The sequence below is a fragment of the Heterodontus francisci genome, chromosome 9, assembly GCF_036365525.1.
Source record: "Heterodontus francisci isolate sHetFra1 chromosome 9, sHetFra1.hap1, whole genome shotgun sequence".
Lineage (NCBI taxonomy): Eukaryota > Metazoa > Chordata > Chondrichthyes > Heterodontiformes > Heterodontidae > Heterodontus > Heterodontus francisci.
Genome location: NC_090379.1, coordinates 58404310 through 58418463, shown reverse-complemented (window position 1 = coordinate 58418463; position 14154 = coordinate 58404310). Strand labels below are relative to the sequence as shown.

Below are 14154 nucleotides of genomic sequence, written 5' to 3'. Positions count from 1 at the left end.
AGGGAGTTGCCCTGGGAGTCCTCAACATTGACTCCGGACCCCATGAGGTTAAACATGGGCAAGGAAACCTCCTGCTGATTACCACCTACTGCCCGCCCCCCCACCCTCTGCTGATGTATCAGTGCTTCTCTACGTTGAGCACCAGTTGGAAGAAGCACAAAGGGTAGCCAGGGCACAGAATGTACTCTGGGTGGGGATTTCATTTTCCATCACCAAGAGTGGCTTGGTAGCACCGCTACTGACTGGGAACGAACAAGAGGGAAAAACCTACTTGACCTCGTCCTCACCAGTCTACTTGTCGCAAATGCTTCTGTTTGTAACAGTATTGGTTGGATTGATCACTGCACAGTCCTTGTGGAGACAAAGTCCAGTCTTCACGTTGAGGATACCCACCATCGTGTTGTGTGGCACTACCACTATGCTAAATGGGATAGGTTTCGAACAGATCTAGCAACTCAAAACCGGGCATTCATGAGGTGCTGTGGGGCATCAGCAGCAGCAGAATTGTATTCAACCACAATCTAACCTCATGGCCTGGCATATCCCCCACTCTGCCATTACCATCAAACTGGGGGACCAAACCTGGTTCAATGAAGAGAGCAGGAGGGCATGTAAGGAACAGCACCAGGCATACCTAAAAATGAGTTGTCAGCCTGGTGAAGCTACAACACAGGACTGCTTGCATGTCAAACAGCAGAAGCAGCATACAATAGATAGGGCTAAGCAATCCCACAATCAACAGATCAGATCTAAGCTCTGCAGTCCTGTCACATCCAGTCATGAATGATGGTGGACAATTAAACAACTAACAGGAGGAGGTTGCTCCACACATATCGCCATCCTCAATGATGCAGGAGACCAGCAGATTGGTGCAAAAGGCTGAAGCATTTGCATCTGTCTTTAGCCAGAAGTGCCAAATGGATGATCCATTTCTGCCTCTGAGGTCCCCCAGCATCTCAGATGCCAGTCTTCAGCCAATCTGATCCAGTCTACGTGATATCAAGAAACGGCTGAAGGCACTGGATTCTGCAAAGGCTATGGGCCCTGACAACATTCCGGCAATAGTACTGAAGACTTGTGCTCCAGAACTAGTTGCGTCTCTAGCCATGCTGTTGCAGTACAGCTACAACACTGGCATCTACCCGTCAATGTGGAAAATTGCCCAGGTATCTCCTGTACACCAAAAGCAGGTCAAATCCAACTCGGCCAATTAACACCCTATCAGTCTACACTTGATCATCGGTGTCGATAGTCCTATCAAGCGGCACATGCTCAGCAATAACCTGCTCACTGACACTCCGTTTGGATTCCGCCAGGGCCACTCCACTCCTGACCTCATTACAGCCTTTGTCCAAACATGGACAAAAGAGCTGAACTCCAGAGGTGAGAGTGACTGCCTTTGACACCATGGCAGCATTTAACTGAGTATGGCATCAAGGAGCCTAGCAAAACTGGAGTCAGCGTGAATCGGGGGAAAACGTTCTGCTGGTTGGAGTCATACATAACACAAAGGAAGATGGTTGTAATTTTTGGAGGTCAATCATCTCAGCCCCAGGACATGACCAGGCATTCCTCAGGGTAGTGTCCTAGGTCCCACCATTTTCAGCTGCTTCATGAATGACCTTCCCTCCATCATAAGGTGAGAAGCGAGGATGTTCGCCACTGATTGCACAATGTTCAGCACCATTTGTTACGACTCGGGCACTGAAGCAGCCCGTTTCCAGATGCAGCAAGACCTGGACAACATCCAGGCTTGGCCTGATAAGTGGCAAGTAGCATTTGTGCCACACGTGCCAGGCAATGACCATCTCAAACAAGAGAGAATCTAATCACCTCCCCTTGATGTTTAATTGCATTACGATCGCTAGATCCCCCACTATCAACATCCTGGGGGGGTGGTGGGGGTTAACCATTGACCAGAAACTGAACTGGACCAGCCACATCAGTACTGTGGCTACAAGAACAGTTCAGAGGCTGGGTATTTCACCTCCTGACTCCCCAGTGCGTATCCACCATCTACAAGTCTCAAGTCAAGAGTGTGATGAAATACTCTTCACTTTCCTGGATGGGTACAGCTCCAACAACACTCCAGAAGCACAACAACATCCAGGACAAAGCAGTCCACCACCTTCAACATTCACTCCCTTCAGCACCGATGCACAATGGCAGCAGTGGTGTACCATCTACAAGGTGCACTGCAGCAACTCACCAAGGCTCTTTCGATAGCACCTTCCAAATCCGCGACCTCTACCACCTAGAAGGACAAGGGCAGCAGATGCATGGGAACATCACCACTTGCAAGTTCCCCTCCAAGTCACACACCATCCTGACTTGGAACTATATTGTTGTTCCTTCACTGTTGCTGGGTCAAACTCTTGAAACTCCCTTCTTAATAGCACTGTAGGTGTACTTAAACCCCAAGGACTGCAGCGGTTCAAGAAGGTAGCTCACCACCACCACCTCAAGGGCCGTTACTGATGGGCAATAAATGCTGGCCTAGCCGTTGACGCCTACATCCCATGAACCAATAAAAAAAGTTTTTTGGTAGTTTGTGTAGCACCCTTAACTGTTGCAAAATTCTGAGATTTCAACACCTCATCTTTTACTCCCAGATCCACAATACACTGTTACCATTACCTTAGCTAAAAGACATTGAAGCCTTTTCTCGCTGTTGCCACTCCTCAGCATTCTCCTCCAGAATACTCTCTCTCAGCAACTACCTTCCCCTATACTGTCACACCCACTGCCACTAGTGCTCCCTATATCCCAAGACCATCCTGTCACCAATATTGCATACAACATACTTTTCTCACTACTTCTAAACTCACAACACACCATTCCCAGACTACAAAACCTCACTCCCATTATTCTCAAGCCCACGGACTCACTGTCAAAATTCTTCCACAAGCCAGCATCTCTCTGAACTGCCACATTCAAACCAGCTTCCAGATTCTTGAATAATTCTCTCAGTACTTTGAAATCGCATCACCCACTACTTGAATTCTAAGTGAATCCGCCATTCATTTCAAGAAAGTAGAGCAATTGCACCATTTATCTTAAAGGAATAAGCAACTACCTTTTTCTGTACTTGTAGAGCAACACCTTCTGACTTGCCACTGAAATATGTATAGCACACACTTCTTATCATACTTAAACTGCTTTTGAAGTGTAACAAAAAAAAAAGCTTAACGAGAACAACAAAACTCTCCCGGAACACACAATATTGAACCTACAATAAAAACAGAAAATGCTGCAAACACTCAGGTCAGATAGCATCTGTGAAGGGAGGAAAGTAAGATTATTGTTTCTGGTCAATGACCTAGAATAACTTTAGCCTCTTAAAAAAAAAATTAGTTTATGTTAGCAATCATTGGCTTTATTAAGAAAAAAATTGATGCAACCAAAAGCTGTCCTGCCGATTTGAACATCCTCACAGCATTCACCACCAAAAGTTGTTAAAATTTCCAATGTCTTCTAATGGTATCAGTCTTAAAGAACGTACCTGCCTACCTTTGTAAGCAGTATATCTCTGACTTTACCTGAGTTGCACCATGAAATATTTGTTAATGTATTTTTAAAAAAAAAAATTGGGTGTGTACTTTACACTCCTGAATGTAACGCATGCAAATTTCTGCATTACAGTTTTTTAAAAAAGGAAAATAATGTAGTAATTTCTGATGTACACAGAAATTTCCTCAACAACAGAAAATACATTCTAATTGACTTCACTTTTGAGAAAAACGGAAAACCAGTCAGAGTTTGAACTGATGAGAACAATTGATCTCCGGAAAGTACAGCAGATACATCTTGTGTTAAATTTGATCTGTCCCTTTTAAATCCACAACTGTCCTTCAGTGGATTAATAAATTTCATCTTTATTTTCAGAAATGGAAGATTATGTCTTGCCAAATAAGGATTGAACAGCTGAAGGATGCAATTTGTTGTGGAAATGAGGAAGTCCAAAGAGGTACGAAAGCTTTGTGAAATTTAAAAAGAAATTCGCAAAGAATTTAATGAAAATAATTGTGATGAATAAATTAATGCTTTATTGATATATTGAGTTAGAATCTAGTGCTGATCTTTCTTTCTACTTTCTGCCTTGCTATGTACTTTTCTGACTAAAGCAGTGCCTCCTCACCTGCTCATAGACCTCTGTCGATGATAACCATAATCACTCACATGTGGGTGCATAAAAACAGCCAGGGAAACCTGCCCTTTAATTTACCCTACCTGCTGCTACTCAGTATCTCCTATATTAAAATGTGACCAGGTCCTTAGCTTGGAAAACTGAAGACGGAAATTGTGGATGGAAATTTAAATCCTGTCTTTCTGCAGTGCATTACTGCCAATGTGCAATCTCAACCCAATATCATTCATTCATGTTTTTAATGCTAAAATCACAGTTTTTATTGTAATGTAAATTGCACTAAATTCCTGTGTATGTTTCTTATCTTAGTTTTTTTTTTAGGTTCATTTAATTAGACTAACAGCATTTTGCCTTTGAGAAATTGTGGATAAATTATTTACTTACTGATTCATGGTTTTTACAAGATCCAGCCCAATGGAATCATTCTTAAGAAATAAAACTGATGTCATTGGGAAGGTCAGTGGAATTCTCAACAATTTTTTGTTGTCAAATTTTTGTTGCATAGATGTTAAATTTTGTATAGTTATCTTTTTAATAACCACACATGAAATCATTTAAAATAAATCTTAAGCGTTATTTACTAAGTCGGAAACGGCTTTATGAATCACCAAATTTGAAGGAATCATTCACAGCCCAGCACTTAGAAATCTTGAAAATAGGCCTGCTATTCATCCTATGCTGCATCCTGCTGCGTGCCTGGGTCATGGTTCAGTTCATGTCTTGAAGCCTTTTTTTTCCTGAATTTGCAAATTGTGTGTGCATGTAGAGTTGGGAAATACAGTACTAAAGTACAAATCGTGCTAAAAACGATCTTTTTTACATGCGTGTGCGCGCACACACACGTGCGCACTTTACCCCTCTTGCCCCCATCTCTTTCTAGTTTTGGCTTGATCTTTTAGCTGAGAGAAGGAAGTATAACAGTTGATAAAGTAGAAAATTATTTACCACTGCGAAAATGTTTGCTTCCAGTTGGTAGTCACACTGTTATTTTCCTTAGCAGAATCCAGCATTTGCATGAAGAAAAATTTTGCACCTGCTCAGGTGGCACCATCTCCATAAAGTTATGGTCATGATGTATTTTGTGTTGCATTAGCATAACAACACATTATTCTAAAAGAGCATGTCCTCCAGTTCACTAAAAGCAACGCCATAGAAAATTTGCCATTAATATATCAGAGTTTTGTGTATAGTGCATACTTCTTTTAAGCGCTACACTGCCTGAAGAATCTTCCACTAGGCTAGCATGAAGCCTTTCATCTGACGCTGTCCCTGTTTACCCTCTGCTGCTGACTTTTGCCACTATATTCCCTCCTTCCGCACTGTTCCTTAACCCCAAACTGCCACCTTCTACCCCCTCCTGCTTCCTTCTTACACATTTCCCCTATTGTCTCTGTCCATTTTGGGCATCAGGAAATTTGAGTGCCATTGCAAACTTTCAGATTGTTGTTTTAGTAAGTTTCCACTTGAAATTATTGTGCTATTCAGTAAATTACAACAGTAAATATTAGCTCTGATAAGATAATGTATGCTACATGAAATAAACAAGTATCCTGCAACACCATGGGAGTCTTCTGTAGAGTCATAAAATGATACAACACAGAAGGAGGCTATTTGGCCCATTATGTCTGTGCTGGCTCTTTGGTAGAGCTATCCAATTAATCCCAATCCCCTGCTCTTTCCCCATAGCCCAGTAATTTTTTTCCCTTCAGGTATTTATCCAGTACTGTTCTAAATGTTTTTTTGAATCTGTTTCCACCACCCTCTGTCAGTGGATTCCAGGTCACAGCAACTTGCTGTGTGTTTATAAAAGCAAAGTTCTCTCCTGTCGCCTCTGGTTCTTTGCCAATCAACTTAAATCTGTGTCCTTTGGTTACAAGTCCTTCTGGCACTGGAAACAGTTTCTCTTTATTTACCCTGTAAAAGCCATTCATGATTTTGAACATCTCCATCAAATCTCCTGTTAACCTTCTGTGCTCAATGGAGAGAAGCCCCAGCTTCTCCAGTGTCTCCAACATGACTCAAGTTCCTCATCCCTGATACCATTGTAGTAAGTTCTTTTGCACCCTCTCCAAGGCATTAGCATCCTTCCTAAAATGTAGTACCAAGAACTGAAAACAGTACTCCAGCTGAGGTATTTGTAAAGGTTTCGCATGACTTCCTTGCTTTTGTACTACTGCCCACCCGAGTACAATAAAATTTTTTTTCCAAGATCCTGTGCCGTGTGGGAACTTCAGGACACTTCATTTGGCTTGGGGGACCACGTGCATAGGAAGTGTCTCCAGCTTGAGCTCGAATTTACGAGCTTGAGGGACAGCTGCAGTCACTGTGGAGCATCAGGGAGCAGGAGAGTTTCCTGGATCATGTGTTCCAGGAGGTGGTCACCCCACAGGCAGTAAGACTTCAGGATAGTAGATGCATGCCCATCTGGAAGAGTAAGAAGAGGCAGGAAGCGAAGGAGTCTTTGGGGTGTATGCCACTCTCAAACTGGCACTCAGCTTCGGAGACTGCTGGGAGCGACAACACCTTGAAGGAGCGCAGTCCAGACCATGGCACCAAAGAGCAACTGACTGTATAGAAGGGAATAGCAATGCAGTCGTTATGGGAGATTCCATAGTTAGAGGGACAGACAGGCATTTCTATAACGGTCACTGTGAGTCCCGCATGGTGTGTTGCCTGCGTGGTGCCAGGGTAAAGGACTTCATGGCGAGGGTGCAGAATATTCTGCAGGGGGAAGGGAATGAGCCAGAAGTTGTTGAACACATCGGTACAGGCGACATCGAGAGTGCAGCTATTGAGCTCCAGTGGAAAGATTTTCAGGAGCTAGGGAGGAAATTGAAAAGTAGGACCTCGGAGGTTGTAATCTCTGGATTATTCCCAGTGCCATACGCCAGTGAGAGTAGAAATAGGAAGATAGGGAGGATGAATACATGGCTTGAGGCAAGGTCCTTGAGGAGGGCTTCAGATTCTTAGGTCATTGGGGCCAGTTCTGGGACAGGAGGCACCTATTCAAAAGGGACAGGTTGCACCTCAACAGGACAGACCAATATCCTCACGGGGAGTTTCACTAGTGTAGTTCGGGAGGGTTGAAACTAAATTGGCAGGGGGGTGGGCACCAGCATATGGAAGTAGAAAAGAGGAATAAGGTGCATAAAGGAGTGAGAGTGGTGGATGGTACTAGCGAAAGAAGTAATAGCATATTCGACAGGAACCGACTAAGAAGGACTATGAGGAATACAAAGACAGGTTTACAATGCATGTATGTAAATGCACAAAGTGAATACGATTGGTGAGCTACAACCACAAATAGCTGTGTGGGAATATGATGTAGTGGCAATAATGGAAATGTGGTTTAAAAATGGTGAGGACTTGGCGCTTATCCAAGGATGCAAAGTATACAGAAAAGATAGGGAAGGAAAAAAGGGAGGTGGGGTGGCAGTATTGATAAGGGAAGACATTGTAGTGTTGGAAAGAGAGGATGTCCTTAAGAGGGCAAAGACAAAATCCATTTGGGTATATTTGAGAAGCAAAAAGGTGGATGATCATGCTACTGGGAGTATTCTATCGGCTTCCAAATAGTGAGAGAGAGATAGAGGAGCACATCTACAGAGAAATCACAGATGTGTGCAAGAACTGTAGAGTGGTGATATTGAGGGACTTTGTTAACCCAAATATCGATTTGGGATAATGTCAGAGTCGAGGGAAAGGCGGGGGATGAATTTCTGGAATGTGTTCAGGGGAACTTCTCTGACCAGTGTGTTCTTGGTCCAACTAGGAAGGAGGCATTGCTGGATCTGGTGCTGGGGAATGAGGCGGGCCAAGTGGACCAAATGTCTGTGGGGGAACACCTGGGTAAGAGTGATCATTGTATCATAAGTTTTAGATTAGCAATGAACAATCTAAGGCAGAGCTTCTCAATTGGAAGAGGGCTAATTTCAATGGGATGAGAGGGGATCTAACCAGGGCAAAATGGAACCAAAGATTGACAGGAAAAACTGTAACGGAGCAATGGGTTAGCTTTAAGGAGATGTTTCAGGTGCAGGCTAAGTACATTCCAACAAAGACGAAAGGTAAGGGAAACAAAGCTGGATGATGGAGATAGAGAATGTGATGAAACAAAAAATTATGGTGTATGATGCATGTCAAGTGAATTCTTCAAGCAAGAGCCAGGTCAAATTCAATAAGTTGAGAGGGGAAGTGAAGAGAAAAAACAACTAGCAAAGGGAGAATATGTGAATAGAATGGCAGTTAACATAACAGGGAACCCAAAAATCTTCTACAGGCATGTAAATAGTAAGTGAGTAATAAGAGGTAGGGTGGGGGGGGCTATTAGGGACAAAGAGGGTGACAGATGGTTAGAGGTGCAGGGCAAGGCGAGAATGCTTAATGAGTACTTTGCATTGGTGTTTACTAAGGAAGAGGATGCTGACAAAATATCAGTAGAAGCAGAGATGGTAGAGGGAATGGATGAGGTGAAAATTGATAGGATGTACTGGAAAGGCTGGTTATGCTTCGAGTGGCAAGTTGCCTCATCCAGATGGCTTGCATCCCAGATTGCTAAAGGAATTGGGAGTGGCGATAGCAGAAGGCTTGCCATAATCTTCCAATCTTCCTTAGATTCAGGGAGGTGCGAGGATTGGAGAGTGGCAAATGAAGGTCAAGAAAGGGTGTAAGGACATTCCTAGTAACTACAGGCCAGTCAGTTTAACATAAGTGGTGGGCAAGGTTTTAGAAACAATAATCAGGGGAAAAAATCATCAGGCACATGGAGAGGTTTGAACTAATTAGGAAGAGCCAGTATGGATTTGTAAAAGACAGATCGTGCTTGACTAATCTAATTGATTTTTTTTGATGAAGTAACAGAGAAGGTTGATGAAGGGAAAGCAATGGAAGTTGTCTATATGGATTTGAAGAAAGTGTTTGCCCAAGTACCACATAAAAGGCTGGTTAACAAAATTGAGGCTCATAGAATAAGAGGGTCAGTGTCATCTTGGATTAAACAATTGGCTTAAGGATAGAAAACAGCAAGTCATAGTAAATGGTTGTTTTTCTAGACTGGAGGATGCAGACAGTGGTGTTCCCCAAGGGTCAGTGCTAGGACCACTGCTTTTTTGCTATATATAAATGTCTTGGATATTGGGATACAGAGTAAAATTTCAAAATTTGCCAATGATACCAAACTCGGAGATGTGGCAGATACCAGTCAACTGCCACAAGACATAGGTAGGGGAGCAGAATGTGCATACAAGTGGCAGATAGAATTTAATACAGAGAAATATGAGGTGATGCATTTTGGTAAAAGGGATAGGGAGAGGCATTATAGACTAAATGGTGCAGTTCTAAAGTGTGTATAGGGGCAGAGAGGGTTCATGTGCGGCACAGTGGCGCAGTGGTTAGCACCGCAGCCTCACAGCTCCAGGGACCCGGGTTCGATTCCGGGTACTGCCTGTGTGGAGTTTGCAAGTTCTCCCTGTGTCTGCGTGGGTTTTCTCCGGGTGCTCCGGTTTCCTCCCACAAGCCAAAAGACTTGCAGGTTGATGGGTAAATTGGCCATTATAAATTGTCACTAGTATAGGTAGGTGGTAGGGAAATATAGGGACAGGTGGGGATGTTTGGTAGGTACATGGGATTAGTGTAGGATTAGTATAAATGGGTGGTTGATGTTCGGCACAGACTCGGTGGGCCGAAGGGCCTGTTTCAGTGCTGTATCTCTAATCTAATCTAAATCTAATGTGCATTGTTGTGACTGTGGTGGAGTTATGCACTGTCAGTTCAGTCCCATTACTCGACAGGTCATAGCATATTATTAAAGTTTCCCACCTACTGGAAATTAGCCAAATTAAACACTTTAATAACCCCCAGAATAAAACACACCAAACCAGGGGTATCTTTAAACAACAACAAATTAACTATTTATTAATAACCTAAATCTTAAACAATACTGAGATAAATCTATGTCTGAAAAGATTTTATAACTCTTATTCCTCCTAACCCTCATGCACACATACATGCATTCAAAAAACAACGGTTAACAGGTTCTAAAATGATGTTTTAAATTAGAGCTGTTACTAAGGAATAATAAAACAACTGGGTTGTAAGTCTTGGCGGGTTACGCTCCCAGTTCGGTGAGGTGTCCCAGAGTCGAATAGTCAGATGCCACTCGAAGTCTCCAGGCAAGATTGATGAACAGTCTGTAATGGATAGGCGTTCACGGTACTTCAGTTGCAGTAGGCGTCTTTCAGGTATTTCAACAAAGAGTATAACAACAGCTCTGTTTAGACTTTTGAATTATCAGCAGAAACTTTACTGAGTTTCCAGAACTCTCAGAAACACGAAAGGCAACAGAAAGTCACCCCTGAGGTAGAGACTTCTTAGAGATGGGAATAACAGGAATTTGCTACCTCCTATAATGCAAATTTGCCTTTGTAGGGGTTGGTTCCTCTTTAGGCGAAACATAACCTGTAAGCCAATGTAGATTTTCTGCTGAGAGAGACAAATTCTTCCTTCAGAAGAGCACGCTTGCCAGTCTGCCAGTTCAAACTGGTTCTAGCCAGTCTTTACACACAGTCAAACTGATGCAATATGGCATGTGACCTTTCTCTCTCGCTGTTGCTTAGGAAACAGGTTTGCAGCTCACACACTGTTTCCTGGGAATATAAAAACTGCTCCCAGTCTTAAAGGCACACAGACCCCCTTTAGTTTTTAAACAGAGGGAAAAAAACACTTCCGTGACAGCATACAGGTTTAAAAATGGCAGGACATATTGAGAGTAGTTAGAAAAGCATGAGATCTTGGGCTTCATAAATAGAGGTATTGAGTACAAAAGCTTGGAGGTTATGCTGAACCTTTTATAAATTTCAGGTTAGGCCATAATTAGAGTATTGTGTCCAGTTCTAGTCAGCACACTTTAGGAAGGATGTGAGCGTCCTTGAGGGGGTGCAGAGATGATTTACCAGAATGGTTCCAGGATTGAGGGATTTTAGCTACAAAGTTTAGGTTGGAGAAGCTAGGGTTGTTCTCCTTGGAGCAAAGGAGATTGAGAGGAGATTTGATCGAGGTATACAAGATTGTGACAGGTTTGGATAAGGTAGACCAAGAAAAACTGTTCCCATTAGCTGATGGCACAAGGACTGGGGGCGCAGATTTAAGGTTTTGTGCAAGAGATGCAATGGGGTATGTGAGGGAGTTTTTTACATCGCAAGTGGTAATGACCTGGAACTCGCTGCCTACAAGGGTGGTGGAAGTGGAGACGATGAACGATTTCAAAAGGAAATTGGATGGGCACTTGAGGGAGATAAACTTGCAGGGCTATGGGTTTAGAGCCGGGGAATGGGACTGATTGGATTGCTCTATAGAGAGCCGGCGTGGACTGGATAGGCATTAATGTGGCATTATGACTCTATATCTTCAGGGCTTTCAACCTCCATCTCAATTTGTCATGCTCTCTATGTTCATTTCCCTCCTATCCTCCCTTAATCTTTCACCCAATATAAACTCTCCAATCCTGTTCCCATCACATGGCCTTATTACTGCCATCATGCCAATCACAGGTAAGACCATCCCTCTTTGCTTCCTTGTATCGCTCTCCACCTACATCCCCTTTCCACTCCCAACCCTACATCTTTAGGTGTTCGCTCCAGGGAAAATCTCTATCTCTATTTACTAACCATTGCACTTGCAAATTCCCAACTGTGTAGCCTTTGGCCCTCCATTCACCACAACACTTCTACAGTTGCTGATCTGCTCAGCCACATCCTCATCTCCACCTTTGATGCCCTAGTCCCCATTAAAACCATCATTGTCTCTCTCTTTGGCCATTCACCTGGTATGGCCCTCATCTCTGCTCCCTTATGTCGACAGGACTAGACTTGAAAAGATATGGCGGATGACTGTTTTACCATGATATCATAGTATAATGGTTATGTTACTGAACTAGTAATCCAGAATCATGGACTAATGATCTAGAAATATGAGTTCAAATCCCACCGTGGCAGCTGGGGAATTTAAATGCAATTAATTAAGTAAATCTAGAATAAAAAGCTAGCATCAGTAATGGTGACCATGAAGCTACTAGTTTTTCAGAAAACCCCACCAGGTTCACTAGTGTCCTTGGCGAGGAAACCTTCCATCATTACACTTTCTGGCCTTTATGTGACTCCACAGCAGCCTGGTTAACTCAACTGTTATTTGAAACGCCCGAGCAAGTCACCCAATTGTACCAAACCAATTGTTTTGACAAAGAATAAGAATAAAACTGGCTGGACTACCCGTCATCAACTTGGTCATCAGATATGACCAGGACGCACCCAGCCCAGTCGACCCTGCAAAGTCCTTCTCACTCACATCTGGAGACGTGCCAAAATTGGGAGAGCTGACCCACAGACTTGTTAAGCAGCAGCCTTACATAATCATACTCTCAGAACCATATCTTTCAGTCAATGTCCCAGACTCCTCCATCACTATCCCTGGGTATGTCCTGTCCCATAGGTAGGACTGACCCACCCTAGGTGTTGGCACAGTGGTATTCAAATAGGAGAGAGTGGCCCCGGGCGTCCTCAACATTGACTCTGCATCAGGCCAGATATGGACAAAGAAACCTCCTGCTGGTTAACACCTACCATCCTCCCTCAGCTGATGAATCAATACTCCTTCATGTTGAACATCACTTGGAAGAGGCACTGAAGGTAACAAAGGCACAGAAAATTATAAAATAAAAGCAAAAAATGCTGGAAATACCTTCAGAGTTCTGATGAAGGGTTATTGACTTGAACATTAACACTGTTTCTCTCTCCACAGATGCTGCCAGACCTGTGGAGTATTTCCAGTATTTTCTGTTTTTATTTCCGATCTCCAGAATCTGCAGTATTTTGATTTTGCACAGAAAATGTACTCTGAGTAGGGAACTTCAATGCCCATCACCAAGAGTGGTTCAGTAGCACCATTGTAACAAGCTGGCCTAGACCTGAAGGACATATGTGCCAGACTGTTCCTGCAGCAAGTGGTGAGAGAGCCAGCACAAGGGAAAAACCTATTTGACCTCAGCTTCACCAATCTGACTGTTGCAGATGCATCTGTCCATGACGGTATTGATAGGAGTGCCTACTGCACAGTCCTTGTGGAGATAAAATCCTGTCTTCACATTGAGGCCACTCTCCATCGTGTTGTATGACACTATTACGGTGCTAAATAGGATAGATTTAGAACTGATATAGCAGCTTTAAAACTGGGCATCCATGAAGGTTCTGTAGGCCATCAGCAGCAGCAGAATTGTGTTCCACCACAACCTGTAACCTCCTGTCCTAGCACATCCCTCACTCTACCATTACCCTCAAGCCAGGGGACCAACTCTGGTTCAATGGTTGTAGAAGAGCATGCCAGGAACAGCAACAAGCGTACCTAAAAATGAGGAGTCAACCTGTTGTAACAACACAAGAATACACGCACGCTAAACAGTGGAAGCAGTGTGGTATAGACAGAACTAAACAGTCCCACAGCCAGTGGATCAGATCAAAGCTATGCAGTCCTGCCACAGTCAGTCAGGAATGGTAGTGAGCAATTAAACAACTAATGACTGGAGGCGGCTCCATGAACATCCCCATCGTCAGTGATGGCTGAGCCCAGCATGCAATTACAGAAGACAAGGCTAAGTGTTTGCAACCATCTTCAGCCAGAATTGCTGAGTGGATGATCCATCTCGACCTTTTCCTGAGGTCCCCACCATCAAAGAAGCCAATCTTCAGCCAATTTGATTCACCACACGTGTTATCAAGAAACAGCTGATTGCACTGGACACAACAAAGGCTACAGTCCCCAACCATGTACCAGGTATAGTTCTGAAGAATTATGCTCCGCAACTAGCCGTACTTCTAGCCAGGCTGTCCAGTACAGCTACAACACTAGCATCTATCAAACAAAGTGAAAAATTGACCAGGTACGTCCTGTCCACACAAAGCAGGACAAATCCAATCCAACCAATCCCATCAGCCTACTCTCAATCATAGCAAAGTGAT

General features: G+C 43.4%; 1 protein-coding gene across 6 annotated transcripts in view; it reads left to right on the top strand.

Moving 5' to 3' along the window:
- Nucleotides 1-14154, top strand: part of atg14 (autophagy related 14) — a 66168-nt gene that overhangs the window by 9926 nt on the left and 42088 nt on the right. For all 6 annotated transcript variants that reach the window (XR_010975697.1, XR_010975699.1, XR_010975698.1 and 3 more), the window contains exon 4: nt 3886-3967. Coding sequence is in view for 3 of the 6 variants with exons in the window: in XM_068039190.1 (XP_067895291.1) it covers nt 3886-3967 (82 nt within the window). In the remaining 3 variants the exon portion in view is untranslated. The remainder of the gene's footprint in view (nt 1-3885; nt 3968-14154) is intronic.